Here is a 26,127-nt window from a genome sequence, read left to right on the forward strand (position 1 = left end):
TCCTCGTCAAATCCTTTCTAATCCCGACTATCTGTGAATCCAATCTTATGAAAAAATCTGTTTAGAACCTTTCACAAAAAAAAGCCTAACTTAATCACCGAAAGAAGTGAAATAACTTCCTTTCAGCTGGTGATTGATGCTCCGGTGGATGTCCCGGTTGCTCGGGGGACTGGATCACATGTTTTCTGAAGTCAACACCGGCTCACGATCTCTATTGCACAGCTATAAGGACTTTCCTGTTACTCCCGAGGAGGATTAAACACGCATATCCACCTTCCGAGACTTAGGTCTGTCATGTTGTTAATCTTTGATGTGACGAGTCAGTTTATATGTTTTCTGACATTTATTTATGAGCGACATTGCCTTAAGGAGCTGCTAAGCCTGAAAGAATTTCCTAAGTCTGGGTTTCAGTGGAGAATCTGAGTGTCTCATGATGGTCTAACTGCTGTTTCTAGGGAAAACAGTGACTTCTTGCCATGTTTTGGTATGAAAATGAGTTAATTTAATTACATGGGAAAATATCAGCTCTTGGATCAGTATTTGCATCATCCTTCAACATCAACTGCTACCCACTGTAAATGTCCCAAAACCCCCATTAATATTCCCCCCAATTAATTCAACAATGTTAGCGGCTTATGTGAATAGGAGCTGAATGAAGTCTTTGGCTGGAAAAAAAAAATGCAGAAAAAGATTGATGAAATAAAGCGGCGGCAACCAGCGTCGTAACTAATGTCATCTAAGTTTCCAGCGTGAAAGTTCAACGGCTTCTTCCAACATAACTGAACGGAGAGTTTATAAATCTCTCACTCACTGCAGATTTAAAACGACTAAATAACGTACACCCTGATGTTTCCACATCTCACCACATCATGAGATGGTTGTATTTTTCCAGGGGAAGGCTTGAAATGGAGGGCCCAGGCAGCCAGTAAAACTTATTTGGGCATGCAGTCCGAGAGCTCTGCCAGCAGCATATAGCAAGAAGACATAAAAGCCCAACCAAGAAACTTGAAGTAGACAAACTGTGTTAAGTGTTCATAAAATATCTCTGGCTGGGGGAACTTTTGATGGAGAGATTCGGAAAGAGAGGAGAGCTCATTTCGAGTGCTGCTCTGCTTCTAATGATATTCCTGTGGTTTACTGCGGACAATAAACGAATTTCCCCAGAAGGTCAAAGGTCAGGCCATGATCTTGGAGGGATTTACGTTGTATATTTGCTCAATGACACTCCAGCAGGGTGGAAGCAAGTTTGTCGGAGACACGAGGAACTCTGATTTCACCGCAGGTTCTGCAGAGGATCGAACTGAGAATCCGTTTTGTCGGCCAAACCGCAGATATAAAATACAAAATCATAACTTTGACAGAAAGGAGTACTTCAAAATATCATTGAAACACATAAAAATAACTTCAAATCACTCTTTATGACGTTTTATTAGAGTGTCTGAAGTGTAATATTTCTGCTGTTCTTTTAATCTTGTACACGACCCATGGCGAAAGCTCTTATGATGACAGGTGTGTGTTGAAATATGCTCTCATCGTTGGTCTGAACACCGATAAGTCGTCGATGACGTGGCGTTAACGAAGAGGTCGGCGATGATGAAAACACAGTTTTTAACATGTTTTGATTGTTTCTTTGAATTCGTTCAAGAATAAAAATTATTTATCAATGGTTTTTAGGGCTGTATCTGCAAGCAGATGTCATAATTCGTCAGTAAGTGAGGGCAAACAGAGTAATGGCAGCTTATGTTAATACTAATTTGTCACAAAATGACTCATAAACATGAGACTAGGCTATCTGTCAAGCTCATATTCATTGGGATTTACATGAGCCTTGTTATCTACAGTGGATTCATGAAGAGTCATGTAAATGTTTGTTGGAAGCTAATCTAGAGAGAAAAACTTCCGCGTTTGTTAGGAGGCCGCAATTTGCGTATCACTGGTGTAATGAGTTATATGTATATTTTGAGGATAAAACCAAAGACATAATCGCTGATGTTAGAGGGAAACAACCCAGTATCACTTCCACAACCATTGAACTTTTCTTATTTACTATATTGGGGCTCGGTTTGGTTGCTTCAAACTGACTGGCAAGGCCATCAGGATGCAGCAAACCCAGTTTCAAGGCATTTCTTTTCAAAGAGTTATCAGTAAGGCTCAGTTGATTCTTAGCTGTCCTGTAAACCACATGAGAAGTTGAGACTTTCTTTTATTCCTGTGGGTTGAATATCTTAACGCAACACAGCGACATAATGTACACCCCTGAGCTTTATCTGACCAAGAACTGCACTTTATTTAGCTCTTTATTTGTCTTAATCTTTCTATTTATTTTATCTCCAACTAGATTGGTGCTGCAAACCAAATTTCCTTTGGGCCATTTAATAAAGCTGAAGTTTAAGTTGAACAATTTAAGTTCAATAACTTCCTCAATGGACTGAGGACTGAACTGTCTATGGCGTGTTCCCTATTTTTAGTTCAAAATCCCACTATGCCTCGCGTCACCTTTGCCTCTGTAATAACAGACGTGTAAATTACAGTTTTGTGACACCTGTCAGCATTGAAGCAGAATGATGATGATTCATACGTGTCTGAACTCTCAATTTACTACTCGCTACAGAGAAGAGAGGAGGCCGCTGAGTCTTAATCACGCAGGGGAATAGTGAATGAGTGAAAGACAAGGCTGCGTTAACAAGAAGGCATGCAGTAGAGAGATGGCATCACAGTCACACAATGAGGAACACACCATGATGATATTTTAAGAGTTAGTAAGAGGACAAGAAAAATGTGCACATGCAAGGACTTTTGCTTCCTGGGTCGCTGCTGGACGAAACCCTGACGGCACAAAAATAGAAACAATGTTAAAAGCAACACGTTCTCTGCATGGTTCTCCTGCTGCTTGACTATTGTTATTAGTAGTCAGACTTTTCTGTATTCCATAATGATGCCCGGAGGAGGTACTGTGCCAGTCAAAAGTTTGGAAACACTTTCTCATGCAAGTGAATGGGATATCGACGGTTACACTATAAAAAATAAATAGAAAGTAGACAGTGACGCTCGTTTTCCAGTAGTTGAAACTAACCTGGACAAATACAACAGTCCTTGGATAATCCCATAGTACCATTTATCTGTATTTACCTATAATATGTAAAGTTTCAAGTTTTCTCTTGGAACATATCATGTAAATCTGATGGCTATCATGATGGCTACGACATCTAAATCTATTTTATTACTTGAATAAGCTGTATTATAGTTGTGATCAGTGGTGGAATAAGTATTCAGATTCCTTTACTTAAGTAAAAGTACCAATACAGCAATGTAAAAATACTCCATTACAAGTAAAAGTCCTGCATGAAAAATCGACTCCAAAGGGTCACCAGATAAACCTGAGGGGTCGTGAGATGATTAATAGGAGAGGAAAGAAGAAAAAACAAAGTTTTTGGACTTTTTCTCTAATCTTTGATCTTTGCTGAAATATTGGATCTTTTGAACATTTATTGAAATGAAACCATGTAAGAAGTTTAGAGGGAAAAATCACTATTTGGTGGAGCTGTTAACAACTCATAGACATCTGAAATGTGACCCAGACTACACACTGCTTTTTGTAAGACGTCAAAAGCCAAAAAGGTTGGAAACCACTGGTTTCATCTTTAGCAATGTGTTGTATTTTAAAAGCTTGTGATATTATACATTGTGTCAAATCTTCATCTGAAACTAAAGCTGTCAAATAAATGTAGTGGAGTAGAAAGTACAACGTTTTCCTCTGAAATGTAGTTCAGTGGAAGTATAAAGTAGCACAAAATGGAAATACTCAAGTAAAGTACAAGTACCTCAAAAATGTAACGTTACTTAAGCACAGTACTGGAGTAAATGTACTTAGTTACTTTCCACCACTGGTGGTAGTAGTAGTTTTGTATTAGTATTATCATGCTATTTGAATACCTAGAAAAGCGCTCTATGAATAAAATGTATTAGTCTTATTATCATAAGTATTAATGAAAATGTTAATGCGAAGGGTGAAGACAGTAAACTGTTGAGACAGCTTCATAACTCACCTCTGAGGCCTCTCTCATGTTTTCATTCTTTACAACTCCGCCATCTTGTGGACAAAGACGTAAACGAACGCTGACGGTTTATGTCGTCATCAATCTGCGCCTGTCTCTCCAGTCGCCGAAACATGTGAAGAAAACATGGGGACTCTGTTATTTTGATATTTAAGTATTGCTTATCTAAATTCACATAACGTTTATTAGCGAAAGTGTAGCTTTAAATACGTTACGAGTCTGTGCGTAGCTAAAAGTAGTAGCTAGCTTTACCAGCTCGCTTAACGTTACTTTTCGGTTGTTTTACTAGCTTTCAGCGTGCTAACAGTATGGATAACACGGAGGAAAATGCGATTGACATCCACGGAGATGAGGAAATTATTGAGGTTATCGACCTAAACGACACGGAGCCTGGTCCCGGTGGGTAGAAAAGTGTTAACCATTTGATCCATTTGATCACACACCCTTTAAACTGTAATAAAACATTCAAAACTACCTTATGTCACAGAAGAAATTACACTATTTCTGTTAGTAGTTTAGGGGCGAAACACCTTTAGGCCCTCAAAAACCCTCACTACCTTTAAGGGACAGGTTCACAATTTTTCAAGAGTGTCTTATAACAATAAGCAGGTGTACAAATGAACACTGAACGGGTTTTTCTCTCTGTAAATAATTTCTCCTGTTCATACTGATCATTAGAAGATCCCTTTATAATACACATACAATGTAAGTGATGGGGGACAAAATCCACAGTCCTCCCTCTGTGCAAAAATGTATTTAAAAGTTTATCTGAAGCTAATATGAAGCTTCAACTGTCCAAATTAGTCAAATCTAACCCAATCAAACCTATTTTGGAAGCTTTCAGTTGAAAAAAAATCTCATTTTTTAAAACTTCCTCTTCCACTTACAGATGATTTGGCTGACAACTTGGAGGACGTCGACTTTGAAGAGCCTGAGAACGCAGATGATGATGATGAGGGCTGGGAGACGGAGGACGATATGGAAGCAGAGGCAGAGCAAGATGACAGCGAGCTCACCTTCTCCAAACACACCGGTAGCTTCCTGCCTCTGTCTTTGTGCTTTTATTATCATCAGACACATTTTTAGTCTGTTAAGTTTAATTTGATCCTCTGCTTGTCTGTCCAGGCTCTGTGTTTTGTGTGAACTTGGATCCAGCCACAAACACCCTGGCGGTAACAGGAGGAGAGGACGATAAGGCGTACGTTTGGAGGGTGAGCGACGGAGAGGTTCTATTTGAGTGCACAGGTGAGTGTTAATTAAAGGCAGGCTGAGAGCTGAGATGCTGTTAATGAGTGAAAATGAACCCTCGCTGGTGTTAAAGTCATTTTTGTTAAGCACAAAAATGCTGAAACAAAAGGCAAACGGTTAAATCTCAATTTCATCGTCCTGTTTTGATTCAAAACACATTGCAGCCTAAAGTTTTGGTCAACAGTGAGACACAGAGACCAGCACTACTTTTCTCTGTCAGTTGTTAAAGGAACATCAGTTATAAAATAGCATTTTGTGATTGCTCCTAAAACCTACCTGTTAATCATAAAAATGTCTTTACTCTACTGCTACATAGCCCAAAAGCTCCCTTTTCCTCATCTATACTAAAACACCAGGCCCTTTTTTTTTTTTTAGATTCATCTGCCTTGAGATTCTTTTTTGAAAATGCCCCAATCTGAGTGTCAGAAATACAAACTTAGTGTAAACAGACGGCTAAAACGGAGAGTAAAAGGTAAAAACAATCAAATTTAGTTAGCGTAGAAATCATAACCTGAACGAAATGCAAAAAATGAACCGAAAATTCTCTGTCAGAAAACAGACCGATGAGTTATTTTTCCTCAATAGTCATAACAGAACAACATGAACAACTCTATTTTTTTACTGATAAACTCAATTAACAAGTGAGTCCATGTCACCTTTTGTTTACATCCTGTCTTCCTGAAACCAGGCGGTAGGAACATAAACACAAACGTCGCAGGGGTGGAAGTGGTCTTGCTGTCTTCCTGTAGCTTTTAGCTCATTAAGATACATGATACTACAAACTGAAATCATAGGTGTGACAGTGAATTCATCTCTAGCTGCAACCCTTTTTTATTTTTGCCTCCACAGGCCACAAAGACTCTGTGACGTGCGCCGTGTTCAGCCACGACTCCGCCCTGGTGGCTTCGGGCGACATGAGCGGCGTGATTAAAGTCTGGAAAGTGGAGACCAAACAGGAGATCTGGTCCTTCGAAGTGGGCGATCTGGAGGTAAAAGTTTCAGTGCGGAGAATGTGTATTTTATGTAAAGTGTGTATTATTTTGTCTTGTTTACAGTTTCTCCATCTGTAAGCACTTGTGTAAAGGGTTTTTATTGGGGTTGAAGGTATTTATGAGGAAATAAGAGAGGATGAGTGCTCAGGCTGAGAATTTGCGGTCATGTGAGAGGGAAGTAAGTGATCAGACATTCCTCCCCCTTCCTCAACCACCGCTGCTGAGTTGCCCTTTAGCAAGGCACACAACCCCATAATAGCATTAATAAGGGCTGCTCGGTAAAAGTAACAAACTGTGTAAACTGCAGTGGAAGGTAGAGGAAAAATAATTAATTGGTGGTTGTCTGCCCGGCTTCCTCCGCAGTGGTTGGAGTGGCATCCGTGTGCTCCGGTGCTGCTGGCGGGAACAGACGACGGCAACGTGTGGATGTGGAAGATCCCCTCAGGAGACTGTAAAACCTTCCAGAGCTCTGCATGCCAGGCCACCCGTGGCAAAGTCCTTCCCGACGGTAAGAGACTAAAAGAAAAGGACGTTTCCTTTTTGAAATGGAGTCATCAGACGCTTTAGAATATTCAAAAGTAGTAAAACATTTAAAGAGACACATTTTAAAACAGATCTAGAGAGAAGTTGATCAAAACAAGTCCTTTAACGTGTATATTTCATCATTCATCTCCAGGTAAACGGGCTGTGGTGGGTTATGAGGACGGAACAGTGCGCGTGTGGGATTTGAAGCAGGGCAATGCTATCCACGTCATTAAAGGTGAGTGGCGGCTCTCAAGTTACCTTTTAAATTTTGGAGGGAGAGAACTTGTAGAGAGATCACATTCATAAAAGAGCTGAGGCAAGACAACGAGGAGATTTCTGCTTTCAAGGGAAGTGCGTGTTGGAGTGATTCACTGGAAAACATCTGATGTTATTTGGTCTGTTTCAACCACAGCGGGAAAGTTATTCTGCCATGTAAGGGGATGACATAGCAAAACGAAGAGGTCATTGAGTAATGGGCTGATTTTAGTTTACATTTTAAATAAAAGGAATATAAACAGCAGCTTTATGGAAACCGCCTCTCTCACTATAGTGACAAAGTTATATACAAATAGACGACAACAGTAAATAAAAGGCAATAAGGGAAACTATAAAAGTATCTGACATTAATAAAATGCAGTTACAACCCAATAAAACAGGCAACAGCAACAAAAATACAATCAGTGGAAACTAATGTTTCCATTCCACTTTTGGTGATTTGGTGCAAATAATTGAGATGTACAAAGACAAAACGGACACAAGCTAAAATTTCTGCTCTGCACGAATTCTGATAAAAGGATAAGAATTGAGAAAACGCGCGTCGTTTCACGTTTCGGCAGGTCAGGACGGACACAAGGGGGCGCTGACCTGTCTGGCGTGCAACAAGGACGGCTCTCTGGTGCTGACGGGGTCAGTGGACGGCTGCGCCAAACTCATTAACACGGCAACGGGCAAGGTGGGCGCCATGACAACACAACAGCAGATACACATGAACGAGAAAAAGAAGCCTAGTGTAGTGACGGTCATGTGACTCGTAAACCATATCCTGTTGGTTTTGTATTCTTTGTAAGACTAAAGTGTTCTTCGGTAGCTTTCAATCTTTTTTTCTTTTTTTTTTGTCATCTGTGTGTGTGTGTGTGTGTGTGTGTGTGTGTGTGTGTGAAGGTGGTCGGAGCTTTCTGTGTGGATGGAGGCGTAGCCAAAGGATCGAACGACGATGAAGAATCCAACTCTGTTGAGTCTGTGGGATTCTGCAACATGTGAGTGAGAATAAATATATTTTTTAATTCATAGAATAGTTTTTCATGCAGTCTAACCAAGTTGAATACAGGTGCTAAACTGTATTAATTTTGAAGCAGTGGGATGTTACTGTAAATAGTGATGAAAGAATCATTTTATAATCAGTTGATTATGTCAGTTATTTGAACTAAAAACATTTGCTGCTTCTCAAATTTGAGGATTTGCTGCTTTTTTTCTGCCTCCTGTGACTGTAAATTGGATTCCTTTGAAAGTTTAGTCTGACAAAATATGCAATTTCGCTCTCAGCTACTTCAGATTAATTAAAATGAATGTGAATCAACAAACAACTTCATTTCACTTAAGTCCTGATGGGCAGATCTACAATAAAGATGATTTTAGTTTGACATTATATCATTTCAGAGTGTCGCAGCTCTGCTTCAGCTCCTCAACTCCTGTCATCTCTCTCATATTTTGCAGCCTGCCTCTCATAGCTGTAGCTTACCTGGACGGGACTCTGGCCATATATGATGTCTCCACACAAGTCTTGAGGCACAGGTGCCAACATGAGGTAACCAGCCTGCAGAGAGAGAGCGTCCCTATGTGTGTGTGTGTGTGTGTGTGTGTGTCTGTGTGTGGTGTTATACAGTATATTTAGTTCCACATTTGTTTAAAGCACAGGAAAGTTTCCATACATGAATTCTCTCTTGTCTTAACTTGCTTGGAGGCTTCGCAGATGTTTCATAAATCTCCTAGCAACCACATTAGTGTCATCTGTGAGGTCTAGTTGCTTATGTGCAACAGATACATGCAGGGACACCTGAAAGAGAAAATTCCAATTAAGGAATAATTTTTTCCTTTGTTGTAACTGGAGTTATTGTCTGTTAACCATGAGTCAGGTGTAATAAAATATAATGACAGACTACTTGTTTCCCAAGTAGAGGAGGACGTCCAGGCTGGCTGCCAGAGTTTGTTTATTCACCTGGAATTGCTCTCTGTGTTCCTCCAGGCGGGCATTGTTCACCTGCAGTGGGAAGAGTCTTCCTCCGTGGTGTCCACCTGCAGTTTAGACGGAGCGCTGCGCCTGTGGGACGCTCGCTCCGGCAACATGGTGTCAGAGTACCACGGCCACAACGCAGAGATCCTCGACTTCACCGTCAACAGGTAGGACTCCGCCACAACACGAGTCAGCTTTAAACTCATGTTAGTGTTGGTGTCACACTAGAACTTGCAGCATCCAGATGGTTTTTGTTGCCTTATTTGAATATAGAAACAGAGAAAAACTAGCATTCATTCATTTCTACATCAGATCTGTATGTAAATACACTTTAAGTGTGCTGATGGTGTCAGCCAGCATGAGTCTGCCTCCTTAGGTCTTCCATCTGCTAATAAATCTATTAAACAAGTAGTCCAGAAACAGAAAATATATCAAATAAAAATATATTAACCACTGTAGTCATTTTTTATGAATAAAAGCCAAACTTTTGTTGGTTCCAGCTTTTCAAATGTGAGAATTTGATGCTCTTCTTTGTCATATATGATCAGTAACTTTTGGATTGTTGGTCAAAAAAATGACATTTGAATGTAATAAAATGAGCATTTTTCACTATTTTCTCATGTTTTTTTAGACCAAACAATTGACAGATTAATTGATAATGAAAATATTTGTTGGTGCAGCACTAGTTAGTATCATTTTAGTCATTAAAGCCACCTGAGATCTTGTCTTTCTCACAACTTTGTTACATGTAAATATACCGTATTGTCCTGATATTGTTGCCCATCCCTTAACTTGACCTCTGACTTGACTTTGTCCTCGTCTCTCTTCCAGGGAAGCGTCCCTCGCTGTAACCGCCTCAGGAGACAACCAGTCGAAAGTCTTCTGCCTCCAAAGGCCCGATCGGTAAAGAGCAGGAGAGAGCGGGAAGAAAAGGAGACGGAGAGGAGACATTTCAGGAAATATAGCAAAAGACATTTGATGATCAGACTTTTTGTTCTCTGACACAAGAGAGCACTTTCTCCTTCTCCTCAGGATTTTAATATGATGTGTGGTGTTACCATCTTATCTGACAGGCTTCAGCTGTGCTCGGTGTAGCTTAATTGGTGCAACTAAAGTAGCTGAGAAAGAGTTTTTTGGTCTGGTTTGAATGACCAATACAGATCTTCTTGTCTACACCATCCTTTATAACAAGCTGTTCCTCATTACTTTATTCGAGTTACACTCATATGCAAGAATCCATGAGAGACTAAACAAAGTGAAATTCAAAGAGTGATGCATTATGTGTGTCCTGCCTTTGACATCCCTTTTTAATGTTCTTTTAATGTTCTGTCCTCCACTACTTAGAGATGAAACAGTAATTAAAAAGGGGATTTTCCTTTGGTCTACATCATCTTTTTTTTTTCCATAATTGGAGTTTTGTTTGCAAAATTTCTCCCCCGAGGGTGTGCGTGTGGTCTTCCAGCTCTGAGACTGAGTTATCTCGCCAAATTTTAATGTAAATACAATATGATAAGTAATATACTTTCTTCTTGGTAACCATTAAAATCATTTTCAGTCTGTCTTATCTTTGATTCCTGCCTCTTAAAACAGTTAAATCTCATCTGCATCTGAGAAGTTTATGTTTTCATCTATTTTTGCCAGTGTTTATCGGTTCCGATAAGATATAGATGCATCATAGAGCAGTAAGCTCATACTTGAAGAAAAAAAAGTGGTCGTTTTGTGTGTCACGATGACGTGGAGGCCTGAGAAAAAGATGCAACCTACTGTAACATCTTTCTGAGTTTAAAGGTCTTTTGGCTTGTTTAGACTGTAGTTTATTCAGATCCATTCTTATCAGATGTGAGTAAAGTTGAGTCAATGTGGAGATGACAGGACCCTTAAGGAAATAGAACTTCCAAAAAATACCACGTAGATATGATTAAAGGAAAAAATTTGTGATTGTGAAAGTGGTGAAGACAGTCTAAGTGGTTGACTTTAATCCAAGTTTGTACTTTATCCTGTTTTGTACTTGTTGAAGTGAAGCCAGAATAATTTTCTGAAGTCTTTGTCCTGCAGAAACGCACCTTTTAACACCTTATATAGTTTAGTTGTTTTTTTTTTTTTTTATCATATAATGGGTAGTAAGTAAAACTTTAAAATGGATGGATCCTAAATAAGAATGCTGCCTTTCTGTCTTGCTGCCATGTGAAGCAGAAGTAGGTCTGCCTGGCACCAAAGCCAACCGTGGGACCAACCAGAGCCATATTTTAACATGATCATGTCAGGAAAACAATAGTCCAGTCTGTCCTCTGCTCTGGTTTGCTGCCAGGCTTAGAAACATTTATTCCATGGTAAAGTTTTTAACTGAAATTCTTCTTTTTCATGGTATTATTGAGTTTCACAGTCATATACAGACTCACAAACAATGCTTAAGATGTTACATATGTGTATTTTATCTTGGCCAAGGCGCCTGACGCCAGTGTACGGAGGCCCAAAATTGACAAAATGCAGTAAAAAAAAAAGATTGGATAAATGATTAAATGTGTGCGGAGATCCAGTATTCATAAAGAAATAAAGGAAAATTATGTAGTTGGAAAATAAAGTGAGCTGGTTAAAGACAAACAGAAGAGGAAAATAAATTTTATCAATAGAATGTCAAAGAAAAAGTATAAACACTTTATATGTCTTTTAACACCTCATTTTAATTATTTAATGAACAGTATCATGAATGTAATCAATATTTTGAAATTGTCTGATAACTTACCCTTTTGTCAGTTTCCATATAAGTTTTAGAGGCAATGTTTTTTGTTTATGGTCAAAGAGACACTTTATTGATTAATATTTAATTGTGCAATAAATACAGGGATTAATAAAAAAGATGGCATGTCCATGAACCCCTTACTAAAAGGATCACCCCTCCAAAATGGTATTTATAAATGTGTATATAATATATATATATATAAATATATAAATAGATTTATTCAATATGATTTAAGAATTTTTATTTAAATCTCTTTTTTTGTGTAATGACATACATAAATAAGATTAATGGTTACATATCACTCTACATACTTTATGTACCTACCTACATTATCAATTGGTCAGTTATGTCAAATAGATAACTAATTGTCATCTAAAGAGTGCTCCTGAGGAAAAACACCAGACCAAACCAAAATTTTGATCATGAAAAGTGTCAAATATATACATTACAATCACCTCAGTCTATATGTAACTCTGTCTAACAATTACACTTTCTACAAAACAGGTGGATGTTATCAGCCGTGCAAATATTTGACTGCCCTGACCCATATTTCCTATAATCAGGAAATACATTAGTCCACCAGACACTGCATTGCGTGTTGCTACGTCAGTACTTTAATACAGGCCAACGTGCCAGAAGGAGGTTGAATGTTCATATTAATGTATGTGCGTGGGATTTCTTCTTGCTAACATATACATTTGTGCGTGTGCAAGGATCCTGTTAAATGATTATTGCACTTTAAATGGGTTTGTTTCTCATGGAAAAAACACATCAGCACTTACTCATGGTTATATATAAGTAGTTATGAGATATAGAGGGCAGTCAGAGCCTTGATTGGTTACCCAAACCCTGATAAAGACCAGACTTGGCCAAAACATCTGACCAGAAAGGAAACTGCCTGTGATTCAGTGTAATATACGGCTTCCGAACATCACTCCTCCCACCTCCTCTTTACACCACTTCACCAACTCTTTTAATATTTACTACATGAGCTAATGGAGCGCTATCTTTTTTATTTATTTGCAAACCACTCAAAAAGTCTTGTTTCAAGGCCAAAGCCTAGTCTGCCTCTTAACCTATATTGTTTTTCCGACATCTTCTGCTCCCTCCTTTCCGTTCGACTGTCCTTCACTATGAGGAAAAACAACTGTCAATCAGTATCCTGTGCACAAGTGCTTCTTCCTTGTACCTGTATTCTCAGCTCTTGGAGTCATTGTACATGTCTTGTTTTGTAGGTGTGTACACGCATAACTCATCCACACAGGCAGGCAATGAAACGCTTGCACGAAGAGTTTGTGTATTTTTAAAGGCATTGTTTCGTCCGATAGCGTATTTAGTTTCATGTTCAGATTATAAATACGCTCACGTGTTACACCTGTGACGTGGTGTGTTCAGTGGCAGCAAGATATTTTCCTCATCCGTCACTGTGGTGTGTTTGGCCTCAAAGGTCAGTCTGTGTGAAGACAAAGGCTCAGAGTGACCAGTAGGATTATCACTTTTAAAGGTATCAACCTTGACGGGGCCCAGACGCCTGATCTATTAAATTGCAGCTCATATTGTCTGCGGGCGACGCAGAGAGACAGGTGCTGGTGCCAAGGTAAACATGTCTGGAGGAAGAGGAGGCAAGTGACAAATCCATTAAAAATACATCTGTTTTATAAAAATCGAGCCAGGTAAAAAATTTTTGTTCAACATTTGCAAAAACTTGCACCGAAATTTTATTTAAAGGGAAAATATGTAGGATTTTTACTAATTTGTGGCTTTAAAACACACTTCTGGTCTCATCTATTGAGAAAGGAAGTGGTATCACTCACTTTAGCAACAATGCTCTGATCTACCAGCGAGCCGAGATGACTTTGTGCACCTTTAATTAATCGTATCACTTTCTATTTTCCGACCGTGTATAAAAAAATCATGATGATATCATTGATTAATTGTTGTGTTGGCCCCGGTGTTCCAGGAAAGCCAAGATGCTCCATCTCCTGCTTTGTAATGTGAAGATGTTGTGGTTTCATGTCCAGCTTGTCCTCCCTGTGTAGTGTCTTCCCGGATGAGTCCAGGCTCAGGAACGTTATGTTTAAAACCATTATCTGACTGGAGCTCGTCCATCTCTACCAGCACCAGCTCTGCTTCAAACTATCAGTGAAGGAGTCTTCCGTGTTTGGCTAACAGAACAGGTCACCACCCGCCTTTCCATCCAATGCTGTGTTTAAATATGAGACGGGTGTGACAGCTGTTATGAATCCAGACATACACACTGTTGCATGTATATGTTTAGGTCAGTCCCGGGGCAAATAAAAGGAGCAAATACATCTCAGCATTTGTTTTAACCTACTTAGAGTACAGCTGACAGTCTCAGTACAGTTTCTTGCTGAGATTTATGTTTGTGTGCTAAGTACTGAGCTGTTACCTGGAGCTAATCACTGGGCCAAGATGTTGGCAAGGAATAGTTAGCGTTAGCATATAACTCCACATAAAACCACAACTTTTTGTTTTTACTTTACTGTTTATGTAGGATTAAACAAACAAGAACGTGATTATTAGTTCACTTTCATGGAGTCGATAGGTATATTTTTAAATTTTTGACAGCCAGCCTAATTGCTTCAAGTCATTATGCTAAGCTAACCTTATCGCCACCTGGCTTCAGCTTAATACTTAATAGTATTATCAACTATCTCATCTTCGAAAGAAAAAGATAAACAATTTTTTCACCCGAAATGTTGAATTGTTCCCTCAACAGGCAACACTTTAAATGCGGGAATCACTTTCTGTGGATGAGAGATGGAATCTGTGCTGTGATACGTGAATGTTGAGACAGGCTGAACATAAATGGGGTAAAGCTCAACTGGAGGTACAGAACTTATCCTTAAAAGAGCTTCTGGTAACCACTGGAGGCGAGAGCTAACTATTTCAACAAAGTGCTAACAACCCAAATAAAGGTTTACTTTCCAGAAAATTGATAGACTTGTAAATTGCGCTGCACCTCCTATAGTTCCTACATTGTATTGTGTTTTCTAATTTTCTGTTGACAAGGTACACGACAGAAAACCCAAATTGTCTTGTTGACCAAATGTAACCCAATTCCTTTGCATTTCACTAATGCAGCCATCTTTCAGACCATCACCATCATAAAATTGGCCTATATTCAATAAGACATAAGATATTTTATTGTCATTGTAGGTACCACAACATTATTTAGTTTGGCAACTCTTAAAATGCAGCAGTCTTGAAAACTCAAATTTTTAGGATATAAAGTGCATAGATAAGGTTTGACTCATATTTTTGTTTTCATTTCTAAAGAAAGTAGTGTCTGTGCAGCTTCGGGAAGAGAATTAGTCACTTGAGAAGGATTTTAAAAAAGGCTTGTATAAACTCCCTTGAGGATTATTGAGAGTATACTGTATGTTGCTCAATGTTAGGCACTCTTTCATGTATTGTAAATGTGAAACAAAGGAGAAAATATAAAAAAAAATAGATGTTTAAAATGATTAAAATGCTTAAAATGCAGATCACTAGATTCTCTAGCTGAGCTTTTAGTTGTAGATAATCTCTGATACATGTTGCACAAGCTGTCTTGAAGTATCTGGGGGCTGTCATGGTGGGTGTGAAACCAAACCACATGCCATAACTACTGATGTTACCCTGGAATGTTCTTATCATCTTCAAGCTGCAACGATAACAGCTTTGCGTCCTCTTCCATTCATGGACGTGTACTGCAGTCTTGGACAACAGAGAAAAAAAAACCCCTGCAAGGCGCTGATTGAGGAAAGAAAGTAGAAGGACTGCAAAAAAAAACGTTAGTAGGTCAAGGGTTTTCCTCAGCGTGACCAGTGACTCCGCTCAAAAAAAAAAATAAAACAACCCAGAGATACTGTATAATTGCTGCCCCCTCCTCCTTTAGTGCGCACTTCCCCTTTAAAGTACCAGCGAAGAGCTGCTCTCTCATCGTCTGTGGTGAGGTTTTGAAAAGACTGCTGTGGCTGAAAGGATCTGAAAGCATAAAGAAGAAGTTCATGGTGGGGACTGCATCTTGTGGATATGATATGCAGGAAAACAAGCTCGAAGTTGTCAGGAGCGTGATAAGAAACTGTATTTTAATTGAATTTCCGCTTTTAAACAATACATGAGTGGACTGTTCATCCCCAAAAGGTAAAAAGTCTTACCATTTTTGTTACCTTTTGTTTTAAAAAGTTCATATTACGCAAGAGATCATTGTGTTTTTAATTATATTATTGATACTTTATGACATTAGTTTCTACATTACATACTTTTAGATTGCTGGATTACAAATTATTTTAACTATTTGTATTGTATATCACCAGAAACTGTGGCTCCTTTTACAAACGCCTCTTATTAGAGAAAAGTTCTGGAAAAATGGTTTTAAAATACATGTCAGAAAAAAAAGAATTTTCAGATAAATCCATGACCGGACAGAAAGTATAAAATGAATTAGGTATTGTTCAAAACAGAATTTCACTGTGTGTATTCTCCTTTTAAAGACAGTATTTGCTGTAGCCGTAACAGGACTTTGATGCTATAAAACACATGATTGAGTTTGCTTGCTTGCATATATGTGGACATTGTAAATACTGGCATGCAACCATATATATTTTCAATGTCATTATCATATTCAGTAGTCACTTTTGTATGAAAACAATTGTTGCACAGCTGCAGGCATTGCTCCTGCTTTGAAGGGTTAGGCTAAACGTCTGTTATAAAGCACTTACACTGACATAATCAGAGAGGTCATAATAAAGAATATCACAAAGCATATAGACATAAAACTAAGTGTAATATGTAATATGTGGTTTATTGTCGTTCACTGTGAGAATCTGCACACATTTCCCCTCACCATAAACTGGTGTGTTTCGTAAGAGAGTGTTAAATTATCTTCATTACACATATCACTTTCTAAAATATAATAGATACAAAGGAAGTGTAACTCCAGAGTCCCAGCCAATGAATTATTGAATGACAGTGGCCTCACGACCATTAACACGTGCTCTTATCTCGGCTGTTAGCAAAGGGGTTAAATTTGTCTCACCGGTAAAGAGAAATTAGAAAGGCTGCAGGTTACAGTGTTATAATTGTTCTTTCTATTGTTGTCCTTACTGGTTGTGGCAAGTTTCATTTTCACACATAAAGATTTCAAAGAGAAAATGCACAAGAATACAAGTCAATATAACCATAGAAGCCCATTTAACATTCTGTATGGTGCTTTTTTTACAGTTTGATAGAGAAAAGAAGAGGAAAATGGTCATTTTCATGTAAAAAGAACCAGGTTCTTGTTGAAAGAATATTGTCAACTACAGTATTTGTAACATGCAACGTGTGATTCTTCAAAATCAAAAGCAATGCTACACTTTTGGTACTGCTACCTTTTGGTGGAAAGTATTTAAAGTACCAGAGCTAATGAAAATATGTATTTTTACCTTGGAAAATGATCGCAATATTGAAATACTTCCTGTTTGTTGCTTAAGATGAACTATTGCAAGGGAGGGTTTGATTTTACACAATCTTAGCTTGTGTGATCTGTCAACTTTTACCAGTAAAAATGTAAATAAACATTCAACATGGATACAGAAACAAAGTGTATTACTACATTGAAAAAAAAAGAGTATCTCTGTCTACCCATACTTGAAGTTCCTGGCATTTTCCTTCATTTCCCCTCCCATTTTTACCCACTTCCATCTTTTCCATCTGTTGAATAAGGCTTTCCTCTCCTAAACACGTTTGTAACTGCACTCTGGTCATTTTGGTTTTCCTCTGGGTACTGGACACTGACTTCCTTCTCATCCCCTAAGATGCAGTGAGATACACGTTTTTCTAAAACCTAATAATTCTTCATCTCCATGTTATGGAAAGTTGTCTGAAATCTGGTCAAAATATCAAACAAATACTTTGTCTTTTTATGGTTTAACATCACACTCTACTTGGCACCATGTTCCTTTTATTCCAATGATGAATGTTTTGCTGTCTTTATTTCACCATAATAGTTAGTAGGTTGCATGCCAAGACTTGAGCTGACTCTTGAGCTCTGGAGGGTCACGTTGCTTAAACTAAATGTTGTTAAATGTTCCTGAATGTAACTTCTAAACTGGCTTTCTAGAGCTTTCCATAACTGAAAGAGCTGGCTCATACCAGCAGGCTGAATAAACAGCTTTTTAAATCAATGATACAATACATGTGGCTCTCGTGAATCTAACTGTTACTCATACACATACACATTGTGACACCAACTATGTCTTTTTTAACAACTTGTCTCCCTCCCTGCAGGGTAACTGTACATTGATGGGAGAGGAGTCAGGCTCCAACTGGGTGAGGGTCTGCAGATTTCGCCAACGATGGACAGCAACAACTCCCACACTCTGTTCTCCGAGGAGCGGCAGCTCATCTACGCCATCACCATACCACTTTCGACCTCCATCATCCTGTCCAACCTCTTCATCATCTTTGGCATCGCCTGGAACCGCCAGCTCCACAACACGCCCAACTACTTCTTCCTCAGCCTATTAGTGGCTGATTTGTGCACGGGCATGGCACTCCCTTTTATACCGTTGATGGGTCTGAACCGGGAGTTAAGTTTTACTTCTTGCCTTGGGGCTCACATCTTCCCAAACTTCCTCTTCCTGGCGTTCCTTCTCAACCTGGTAATGGTCCACTATGAGCGCTACATTTGCATTGTTGACCCCCTTCATTACAGTAACTTGTGGATGCATCGCAGTTTTCCTCTAGCGTTGCTTGTGGTGTGGGCGCCACCACTTTTATACGCATCACTACCTGCTTTTGGGTGGAATAACTGGACAGGGCCAGATTGGAACAGCTGTTGTGAAAATGGCCAAACATTTTCAAACTGTTCAACAAACAGTACCACCTGCTGCTCGTACAGGCGAGTGTTCCCCAATGCTTTCATCTACTTGGAGGTGTATGGACTCGTCTTACCTGCGATTCTCACCATCGCTGGTATGACTGGCCGCGTTCTGTGGATCACCCGTGGCCAGCTGAAGGACATTTGTCGTCTCCATCGTTCTGTGGAGCGGGGAAGTCAGGCCTCAGACCGGGAGCACAGGCTGAACCTGCGGTACACTCGCTGCGTAGTGGCCGTGTCACTAACGTTTCTCGCATGCTGGGTTCCCTATCTCATTTACATGCATGTCTGCATAGCCTTCCTGATAAGTGACACCAAGTGGAGCTCCACCACTCACATCGTGCTCTCTTGCACCGGTATTGGAAGCATGGCTGTGGTGCCGCTGGTGCTCGGCCTCGCGAACAGGCAGTACACGGAGCCTGCACGCAAACTTCTGCAGAAACTCAGAGACAGGTGGAGGCGAAGGACACAGGGATCAGACGAGGTTGCAGTCTAAAATGAATCTGAACATTTATGAAGATGAATCAGCAGGAAATAATGCAGCTGGATGGACTGCATGTCAATATTGACTAAGGCCACCATGAAGAAAGATTTGCATTGATTTCTCTCACAGTTTATTTATCAATGTTTTACCGCCACCTCACTGTTTTTCATAATTTTTCAATGCAGCTCTCTGTTTATCGCTACATTTGCATAATTTATCTGACAATTTTACTGTATCTGCAGACATAATTGAAAAAATGTGGACTTGTGCTGTTTACAGGACAACTTTAAAGCCAAATATTGTCTCAAACAAGAGTCTACAGGCCTGCTAATTAGACAAAGTACAGCATGAGGCTGATGGGAATATCATTAGTTTTGCAGGTATTTAGTCATAAATCAAATTATTTGACTATGAAAGGTTAAGAGATTACAAAAGATATTACACTTCATCCCGAGGGCAACATTAATGTGTGTACAAAATTTCATGGTAATCCATCCAATAGCTGTCAAGACATTTCGCGAAAAAACAGAAATGTCAACCTCATTGTGGTGCTAGAGGAGAAGTCAAGGGACAACTAAAGTCAGTAGGGTTCATCCTCTGGGAACCATTAATGTTTATACAAAAATTCATGGCAATAAATCTGATAGTCGTTGAGATATTTTGGTATGATCGGGTGAGCCAACTGACCCAGAGCCACACCGTTAATATGTGTCATGAAGAAGGCTTCCTTTGAAAGCTGGAACCTAATTCTTCCTATGATAAACATTATGACGTAAGGTTTACGAAAAACTTATCAGCGGAATATAGCTCAAAGATGAATAGTATATCCCTGTTTCTTTTTGTGCTGCCTGCTCTGAACATCAATTTAGCCAGTTGCAGAGTTTCTCCATCTGTCACCCCCTGCCTGCAGTGTTTATTCCTACTTTCCTCAGCAGTGTTTATCTATATACTGGTATGTGAGCTGAAGAGGGGAGAAGGATGTATCACAGTCCATAAATCATCTGCAAGACACGGGAAAATTAGGGCTTCAGCGAGAGCACACAAGGAGGAAACATTAGCCGTAAGCCGTATTTGCATGCTGGAAAATAGGGAATCTGTTTAAAGTTGGGAAAAAAAATCTACAAAGATTTTGGATATATGAATAAATGTAACAGGAATGTGAAATACTGTAAAAGTGTGCTTGTGTTTTAGGGAAACTTCAAAATACTTGTATTTGAAGACTAAAAGTTGTCTTTGCTGTAAAGATCCTCTCCATGGAAATGAGATTTTTATTTGAGGCTTGAATAAACACAGAATATATGTTGTGCTATTTATTGCCCCAATCAAAATGTGACTTTAAATGTGCAGTGAGTACATAAGTGGGTGGAAATGAGACCACAAGAGTGAAGGCGGGCTGAGGAGGAAAAGCAGACTTTAATCAAATTAAACAGCAAACGAGCTCTAAACTGTTACGAGACATTAGGAGAGATGGGACATTGTCATGGGGACAGCGTACAACGACTCTATGTCTTTTGTCTATATTGCCTTGTTAACACCATGTTCCAGTGTGTTTTCCACATCGGAATATTGTGTTCGGGAAGATAGAGGAGAACCAGAAGGGAAAAATTAAGACATGATGAGACTGTTGGGCTCCAGCTCCTCTGCTAATGACTGACTGCTATCTTCATCAAGTAGTTAGCCTCTTGTCTTATAATCTAACAAACACATGGTGCCCACGAAACCACTCTCACATCTGTATGATAAATATGTAGCTGGAGCCAGCAGCCTGTTAGCTTAGCTTTGGATAAAGAAGGGAAACATAGGGGAAACAGAACAACAAAACAAAACGTGTGTTCCAGCATCTTTAAAGCTTATTAATTAGGTTGTATATTCTTTGTTTAATCTGTAATTTGTCATTCTAGGAAGTGTATGTGCCAGACCAGGCCTATTTCTTAGCCAGGAGCAGCTGTGACGCATATAACCCCTGGTAAAACAAGCAATTGTCATTTTTACACTTAAGTTTTTTTGTACTGGCTAAACAAACGAGATATAGTTGTAATATTTAGAGGTTATCTTTGGACAGAGCCAGGCTAGAAGTTACCCTCTGTTCTGCTAAGCTAAGCTAAGTTGCTGCTGGCTCCAGAGACGTGAGCTCTTCCAATCTAGCTCTCTGGAAGAAAGAGTATCATTGCGGTTCCCAAAATGTCAAACTATTCATTTGAGTACAGACTATGTGAGTCTCTGTGTGTGTGTGTGTGTGTGTGTGAAAGAAAATGAGAGATTTACAGCAGACATCTTGTTATATATTTATTAAATGAATTCCATTGCCAATACTTGTTACCCTAACAGTAAACTCATATTTCTTCTGACTGCCTTGTGATTACTTTAGCTTATTTGAGGTACAACAGTGCAGGTTCAAATGAGAGAGAGAAAACAATTCAGTTCTGCAGTTTACAGGCTTGCAAATAAAAATTTCACTGTTGCAACATACATTGTAAAGATGCGGAACACAGCACCAGAATGTTTTGTATTTACCTCATGAAAAGCTGTTGAAAATATACAGTTGCAAACCCCAAATCAATACAGACCTCTAAAAAAAGTGAGTTCTTGTGAGTCTAGGAAATGTTATCTCTGTGTATGTTCTTCCTGATATGATAATTATGTGGCCCAACAGCAGAAACACTCTGTAACCACCTGCTCGATTGCACAAGTTCCTTGTTTTATTGTTCTCGTCCTCAAAAAAACCTTTACACAGTTAGATTGGTGGTTTTCTGTATCACAAAAAGACAAAATCATCCTCCTACTACCCGAAGACAGCTGAAAAGAATAAACTGATGGTACCAAGAACACCACAAGTATTTTCCAAATGCAAACAAAGAGAAGAAATCCTTTTTTAAAAACACTGCTTGATATAAACAAACTGTCTCCAACTTCAAGCACGGATTCTAGGAAAAACGTTCAACCTGCCAAGAAGCTATTGTTAGACTGTTCACTCTACCAGATAGCACACATACAAAGATTATTATTATTGTATTAAAAGTAAATTTTATGATGATACTTTAACTTAATTTTCATTCAAATTTTGTGAATATGCTTTAGTGCTGCAACATCAGGAGTGATGGATAGTGCTATTTAACCTTCAGTGTAATAGGAGCTTTCAGACACAACTCTGCCTTCTTCTACTTCCACCCGGATCAGGAGGCGTTTCTTGGAGGCGGGGTACATATGTGTTGTTGCCGGGATAGTGGTGGTTGGTGGGACGACAGTGGGTTCTGGGGTTCGTGGCCTCTCTGGCAGGTGTTTCTTTGACAACAGATGAACGTCTGCGTGCAAGTAAGGACTTGGATTGGTTGGTTTATTTTTAGATATCTGAGCAGAAGAGAGGTTTGATTTTAGTGGGACACAAAACAGGAATCAATCATGAGAAAACTGGCGTGTATGTAATGGATGCAGGTTGTTTTGTTTTGGTTTTTACAGTGCCCATTTTTTTTATTCTCAAAAATTTTGATTTTTTTTTGTACAACTTTGTTTACAATTATATTAAATTTACTGTGTACCTCTCAACCTTCCTTGTCCTCTTCCTTGACTTCTAGTTTCCTACATTTCCCCGAATTCTTTTCAACAACATCATGACAGTAAAGATTTTAGTTGCTGAGCAAGCTAGTTTGTGTACAGTACGTTTGCTATGCAACATGTCTGCATTGATTAGCTGCATTGCATTCTGGTATATTGAAGATTCATCAATGTATAAATTGGCATAAATTTATCCCAGATTTTTTTCCCCAAAAACATTAAGAACCCCTGTACTAGGTGATTCAAGCATTTTGTCTTCATGAAGTTAAAATTTGCCGAAAATCAGCAGAAAAAGGAGAAAAACACTCCAACAAGTGACAAAATGAACCCAGAAATGCCATGTCAGTTTTCAGGGTGAAGTTTTCCTGCTGATTTCAGAAATGGTTCTCACCTGCTTGGCGCATGAACTCCCTCATTCTTCACAGAGACAGAGCAGAAACAGGTGTTAGTGCAAGCATTTATACATGATCGTATGTTTATACTGATGTGCTGAGATCTATGCCCACATCCCCTCTCTTACCTCTGCTCCTCGCCCTCCAGCAGCTTGCGATAGGTGGCGATCTCAATGTCCAGGCCCAGCTTGAGGTTAATGAGCTCTTGGTATTCACGGATCTGTCTAGCCAAGTCCTGCTTGGCCCGCCTCAAGGCCTCCTCCAGCTGGGTGATGGTCTCCCGGGACTTCTCTAAGTTTTGGTCGCCCTCTGTCACCGCATCTGTGATGTCCTTCTTCAGGGACTCCTCCTGCAGAGAGAAAAGACAGCGAGAGGATGTCTAGATCAGAGGCTGGTTGGATGGACGTGAGTATCTGCAGAGGACTGAGATCTGTGAGTGTGTATCTGTGTGATCCGAACCTTCCTTGTGAGAGTTTCCAGGTCCCCATTGAGCTTCTGGATCAGGCGCACCATGTCTGAGAGCTCCCTCTTTAAATCACGAACTTCCTGCTCGCGCTGTCCTGCTCTGGTAACCATGACATCCATCTGATGGGGGACAATGGGCAAAAATGCTGAGAATGCATTAATCTTAAATTGTATTTGGCCTCATATACATTTCACCCACATTTGCACCTTGGAAGCTTTGAAACAGAAGTTGTATTGAGCCAAAAATAAAATTAAATAACTTGTAAGATCTGTTTAATAGTGTCAAAACTTTGTAAGCTCAAAAAAGCTATCACTAATCCACTTTACATTTACGTTTACATTTTGTTGAGAAGTTTTTAAAAAAATTGAGTAATCTAAATAAGAAAATCTGCAGAAAAATGTGCCTCAAATACTTCAAATATGCCCAAATTTAATTATTATTATTGTTAAATACTCCTACTTTTGGCACATTTCACCATGATCACCGTTTGGAACTGATTTAAGAGAGATATTGTATAAATAGCTTTTAGCTATAGCAGTTGTGGTAGGTTTAGATTCAATAGTTGTTGTTTTAGCAGTCATAATGTCCTTTTCTTTTATAATCTTCCTCTTCCTCACCTTTCTCTGGTTCCAGATCTCGGCTTCCTCCCTGGTGCGGGCGGCCATGTTGGCATACTGCTTCTTGACACTCTCGATGATCTCGTCCATGTCCAGCGACCGTTTGCTGCTGTCACGTAACACCACTGTCTCGTTCTGGATGTGAGACTGCAGCTCTTTGATCTCCTGCGGGGAGCAGACATGAGGACGGCAGAGTTAGTGGGGAAAAAAAACTTTCTTTTAATTAAAAAAGCAAACAAAAATTAAATTAAAATATAATAAATCTTGTCATTACCTCATCAAAGCCAGCCCTGCGGAAGTCCAGCTTCCCTACCAGGTCCTCCAGGTCCAGAGCCTGATCTACTAAATCCAGCTGACCTTCATCTACCTCCTGTTACACACACATTAAACACACATGTATATGCATAAATATATGGATGCTCAGATGGCATGAAGTGAAGAAATTGCTTGCTAAACAATAAAACAACTGATTTCAGTTACCTTTTTTTTAAGTACCCTAAAGTATTTCAGACTTGAGGAATTAGTGATTTTAAGAGTTTTTACTATGTTTCTAAATGGTTGAACAAATAAGGAGAAAAAGTACCTTTTTGGTGACGACAAATTCATTCTCCCGTTCAGCTCTCTTTTTCAACTCGTCCTCATAGCTGAAAACAAATGAAAATAAAGATTAATTTGTGCCAATAATGACATAGATGACATACATTTGAGGCCTTGAGGAATTCATCCATTCAATCAAATCAGCTGCTGACTTCTTCTTGGTGTCCTCCACCTCCTCCTGGTTCTTGAGCAGCTCGGCCTTGAGCTTTTCTTGGTCGCGGAGCAAGTTCTCGATCTGCTGCTCCAGCTCGTTCTCCAGCTGCTTCACAATGTCGTCGACCTTCCCCTCGTAGTCCTCCTGCTCCTTGAGGATCTTCAACTTAGTGTCCAGCTTTTGGTTCTCATCCTCCTGCTGTTTCATCTGAGAGAGAAAGAGACAAAGCGAATGGAAGTGGGGGGTTGGTAGTGAACACGAATGCAGGTGGAAAAGTGCATATAAGAGTGATTGAATATTTTGCAAAAAAGAGAAGCAAAACTCTATTAAAAATCTAAAATTCCAATCTAAAAATCTATTTTACAATGAAGTATGTGTTAATGAGTGTTAAAATGAGTTTTACATGCCTAAAGAAGCTGTTTCTTGCGAAATATAATTACTACAGTCACTCAACAACAATGTAGCTTATAGATCTCAGACCAAGGGTATCAAATTATCCACAAGGTGGCGTCCTATATGCACCTCCAATACTCTTTACATGAACTGAAGCCTGCAAAAGAAAACACTTCATGTCCTGAGGCCACAAAATTACCTAAAACAGCTGCAGACTGTTATAAGTCTAGATGCCAGCATCAGAAACAGGTTTTACAAACACTTGATCCTCCACAAAGGATAAAGGACGCATGCAGATATATATATATATATATATATATATATATATATATATATATATATATATATATATATATATATAACCAAAATATAACCAAACTGAAAAAAGGGGGAAAAAAAAGTTTAGCCTGTAGATGTTCTGTTTTTTTAATTAATTGATTAACTAAAAATATTATTTATTTATAGGCAAAGTATTTTACTGTTTCGTTGTTCAGCACATAAAAATGGCAAATTACTACAAAAAAAGAAAAAAATTCTAGTATTTACAATTATTTACTTAATTAATCTAATTATTATGGCGGGGAAATATATTTTTGATAAATTAAACTTGATATAATTGTAAGAACAAACCTTGTCAATCAACCTGACGAACTTGTCATTGAGTCCAACCATGTCGTCCTTCTCCTTGGATTTACCAGACGGGTCGATTTTTTTGTTGGTCGGGTAGCTTTTGGCCGGTCCTGAGCCACTGGGGCTGTAGGTCTGGCTGCTGTAATCTCTTGGTTTAGACATATTGAAGCGTTCAACAGCGAGA

At 39.1% G+C, this 26,127-nt stretch overlaps 5 protein-coding genes across 11 annotated transcripts in view; 2 read left to right on the top strand and 3 right to left on the bottom strand.

Annotated features, from left to right (window-relative positions):
- LOC121891924 (histone deacetylase 4-like) overlaps positions 1 to 4,077 on the bottom strand; it is a 69,132-nt gene extending 65,055 nt beyond the window's left edge. For both annotated transcript variants that reach the window (XM_042404601.1, XM_042404599.1), the window contains exon 1: positions 4,047 to 4,077. The gene's annotated coding sequence lies outside the window, so the exon portion shown is untranslated. The remainder of the gene's footprint in view (positions 1 to 4,046) is intronic.
- The window catches only part of LOC121891932 (nectin-2-like), a 933,424-nt gene that overhangs the window by 273,421 nt on the left and 633,876 nt on the right, over positions 1 to 26,127 (bottom strand). The window lies entirely within an intron of this gene.
- LOC121891944 (angio-associated, migratory cell protein) lies at positions 4,160 to 10,607 on the top strand. The gene is made up of 11 exons (XM_042404655.1): positions 4,160 to 4,454; positions 4,945 to 5,088; positions 5,181 to 5,300; positions 6,153 to 6,292; positions 6,659 to 6,803; positions 6,972 to 7,055; positions 7,657 to 7,772; positions 7,982 to 8,076; positions 8,534 to 8,624; positions 9,063 to 9,217; positions 9,882 to 10,607. Exons 1-11 carry the CDS (start codon positions 4,364 to 4,366, stop codon positions 9,955 to 9,957), a joined length of 1,257 nt encoding a protein of 418 aa, XP_042260589.1. The 5' UTR covers positions 4,160 to 4,363; the 3' UTR covers positions 9,958 to 10,607.
- Positions 12,809 to 20,441, top strand: LOC121891952 (G-protein coupled bile acid receptor 1-like). 3 transcript variants are annotated; one of them, XM_042404671.1, is made up of 4 exons: positions 12,809 to 13,463; positions 13,830 to 14,356; positions 14,531 to 14,641; positions 18,067 to 20,441. In XM_042404671.1, exon 4 carries the CDS (start codon positions 18,135 to 18,137, stop codon positions 19,152 to 19,154), a length of 1,020 nt encoding a protein of 339 aa, XP_042260605.1. In that variant the 5' UTR covers positions 12,809 to 13,463; positions 13,830 to 14,356; positions 14,531 to 14,641; positions 18,067 to 18,134; the 3' UTR covers positions 19,155 to 20,441. The 3 variants fall into 3 exon arrangements, with proteins under 3 accessions (XP_042260605.1, XP_042260606.1, XP_042260607.1); XM_042404672.1 differs by lacking the exons at positions 12,809 to 13,463; positions 13,830 to 14,356; positions 14,531 to 14,641 and adding an exon at positions 15,684 to 15,939; XM_042404673.1 differs by lacking the exons at positions 12,809 to 13,463; positions 13,830 to 14,356; positions 14,531 to 14,641 and adding an exon at positions 17,834 to 17,855.
- Positions 21,416 to 26,118, bottom strand: LOC121891945 (intermediate filament protein ON3-like). 4 transcript variants are annotated; one of them, XM_042404656.1, is made up of 9 exons: positions 25,944 to 26,118; positions 24,919 to 25,127; positions 24,753 to 24,813; positions 24,444 to 24,539; positions 24,170 to 24,334; positions 23,546 to 23,671; positions 23,215 to 23,435; positions 23,086 to 23,111; positions 21,416 to 22,444 (listed from the first exon to the last, which is right to left on the bottom strand). In XM_042404656.1, the coding sequence occupies exons 1-9, from the start codon at positions 26,103 to 26,105 to the stop codon at positions 22,254 to 22,256; spliced, it is 1,257 nt and encodes a 418-aa protein (XP_042260590.1). In that variant the 5' UTR covers positions 26,106 to 26,118; the 3' UTR covers positions 21,416 to 22,253. The 4 variants fall into 4 exon arrangements, with proteins under 4 accessions (XP_042260590.1, XP_042260592.1, XP_042260591.1 ...); XM_042404658.1 differs by having other exon boundaries at positions 22,353 to 22,490; XM_042404657.1 differs by lacking the exon at positions 21,416 to 22,444 and adding an exon at positions 22,697 to 22,735.

Source organism: Thunnus maccoyii, chromosome 24, assembly GCF_910596095.1.
Source record: "Thunnus maccoyii chromosome 24, fThuMac1.1, whole genome shotgun sequence".
NCBI lineage: Eukaryota > Metazoa > Chordata > Actinopteri > Scombriformes > Scombridae > Thunnus > Thunnus maccoyii.

Excerpts from the sequence above, each read along its gene's own strand:
- LOC121891944 (XM_042404655.1), top strand. The coding sequence starts at position 4,364 with ATGGATAACACGGAGGAAAATGCGATTGACATCCACGGAGATGAGGAA. Across the intron at positions 5,301-6,152 it reads GGTTCTATTTGAGTGCACAG|GCCACAAAGACTCTGTGACG; the intron begins GTGAGTGTTAAT and ends TTGCCTCCACAG. Across the intron at positions 8,625-9,062 it reads GGCACAGGTGCCAACATGAG|GCGGGCATTGTTCACCTGCA; the intron begins GTAACCAGCCTG and ends GTGTTCCTCCAG.
- LOC121891952 (XM_042404671.1), top strand. The coding sequence starts at position 18,135 with ATGGACAGCAACAACTCCCACACTCTGTTCTCCGAGGAGCGGCAGCTC.
- LOC121891945 (XM_042404656.1), bottom strand. The coding sequence starts at position 26,105 with ATGTCTAAACCAAGAGATTACAGCAGCCAGACCTACAGCCCCAGTGGC. Across the intron at positions 24,814-24,918 it reads GTGGAGGACACCAAGAAGAA|CTATGAGGACGAGTTGAAAA; the intron begins GTCAGCAGCTGA and ends ATTTGTTTTCAG. Across the intron at positions 22,445-23,085 it reads GGAGTTCATGCGCCAAGCAG|ACGTTCATCTGTTGTCAAAG; the intron begins GTGAGAACCATT and ends ACTTGCACGCAG.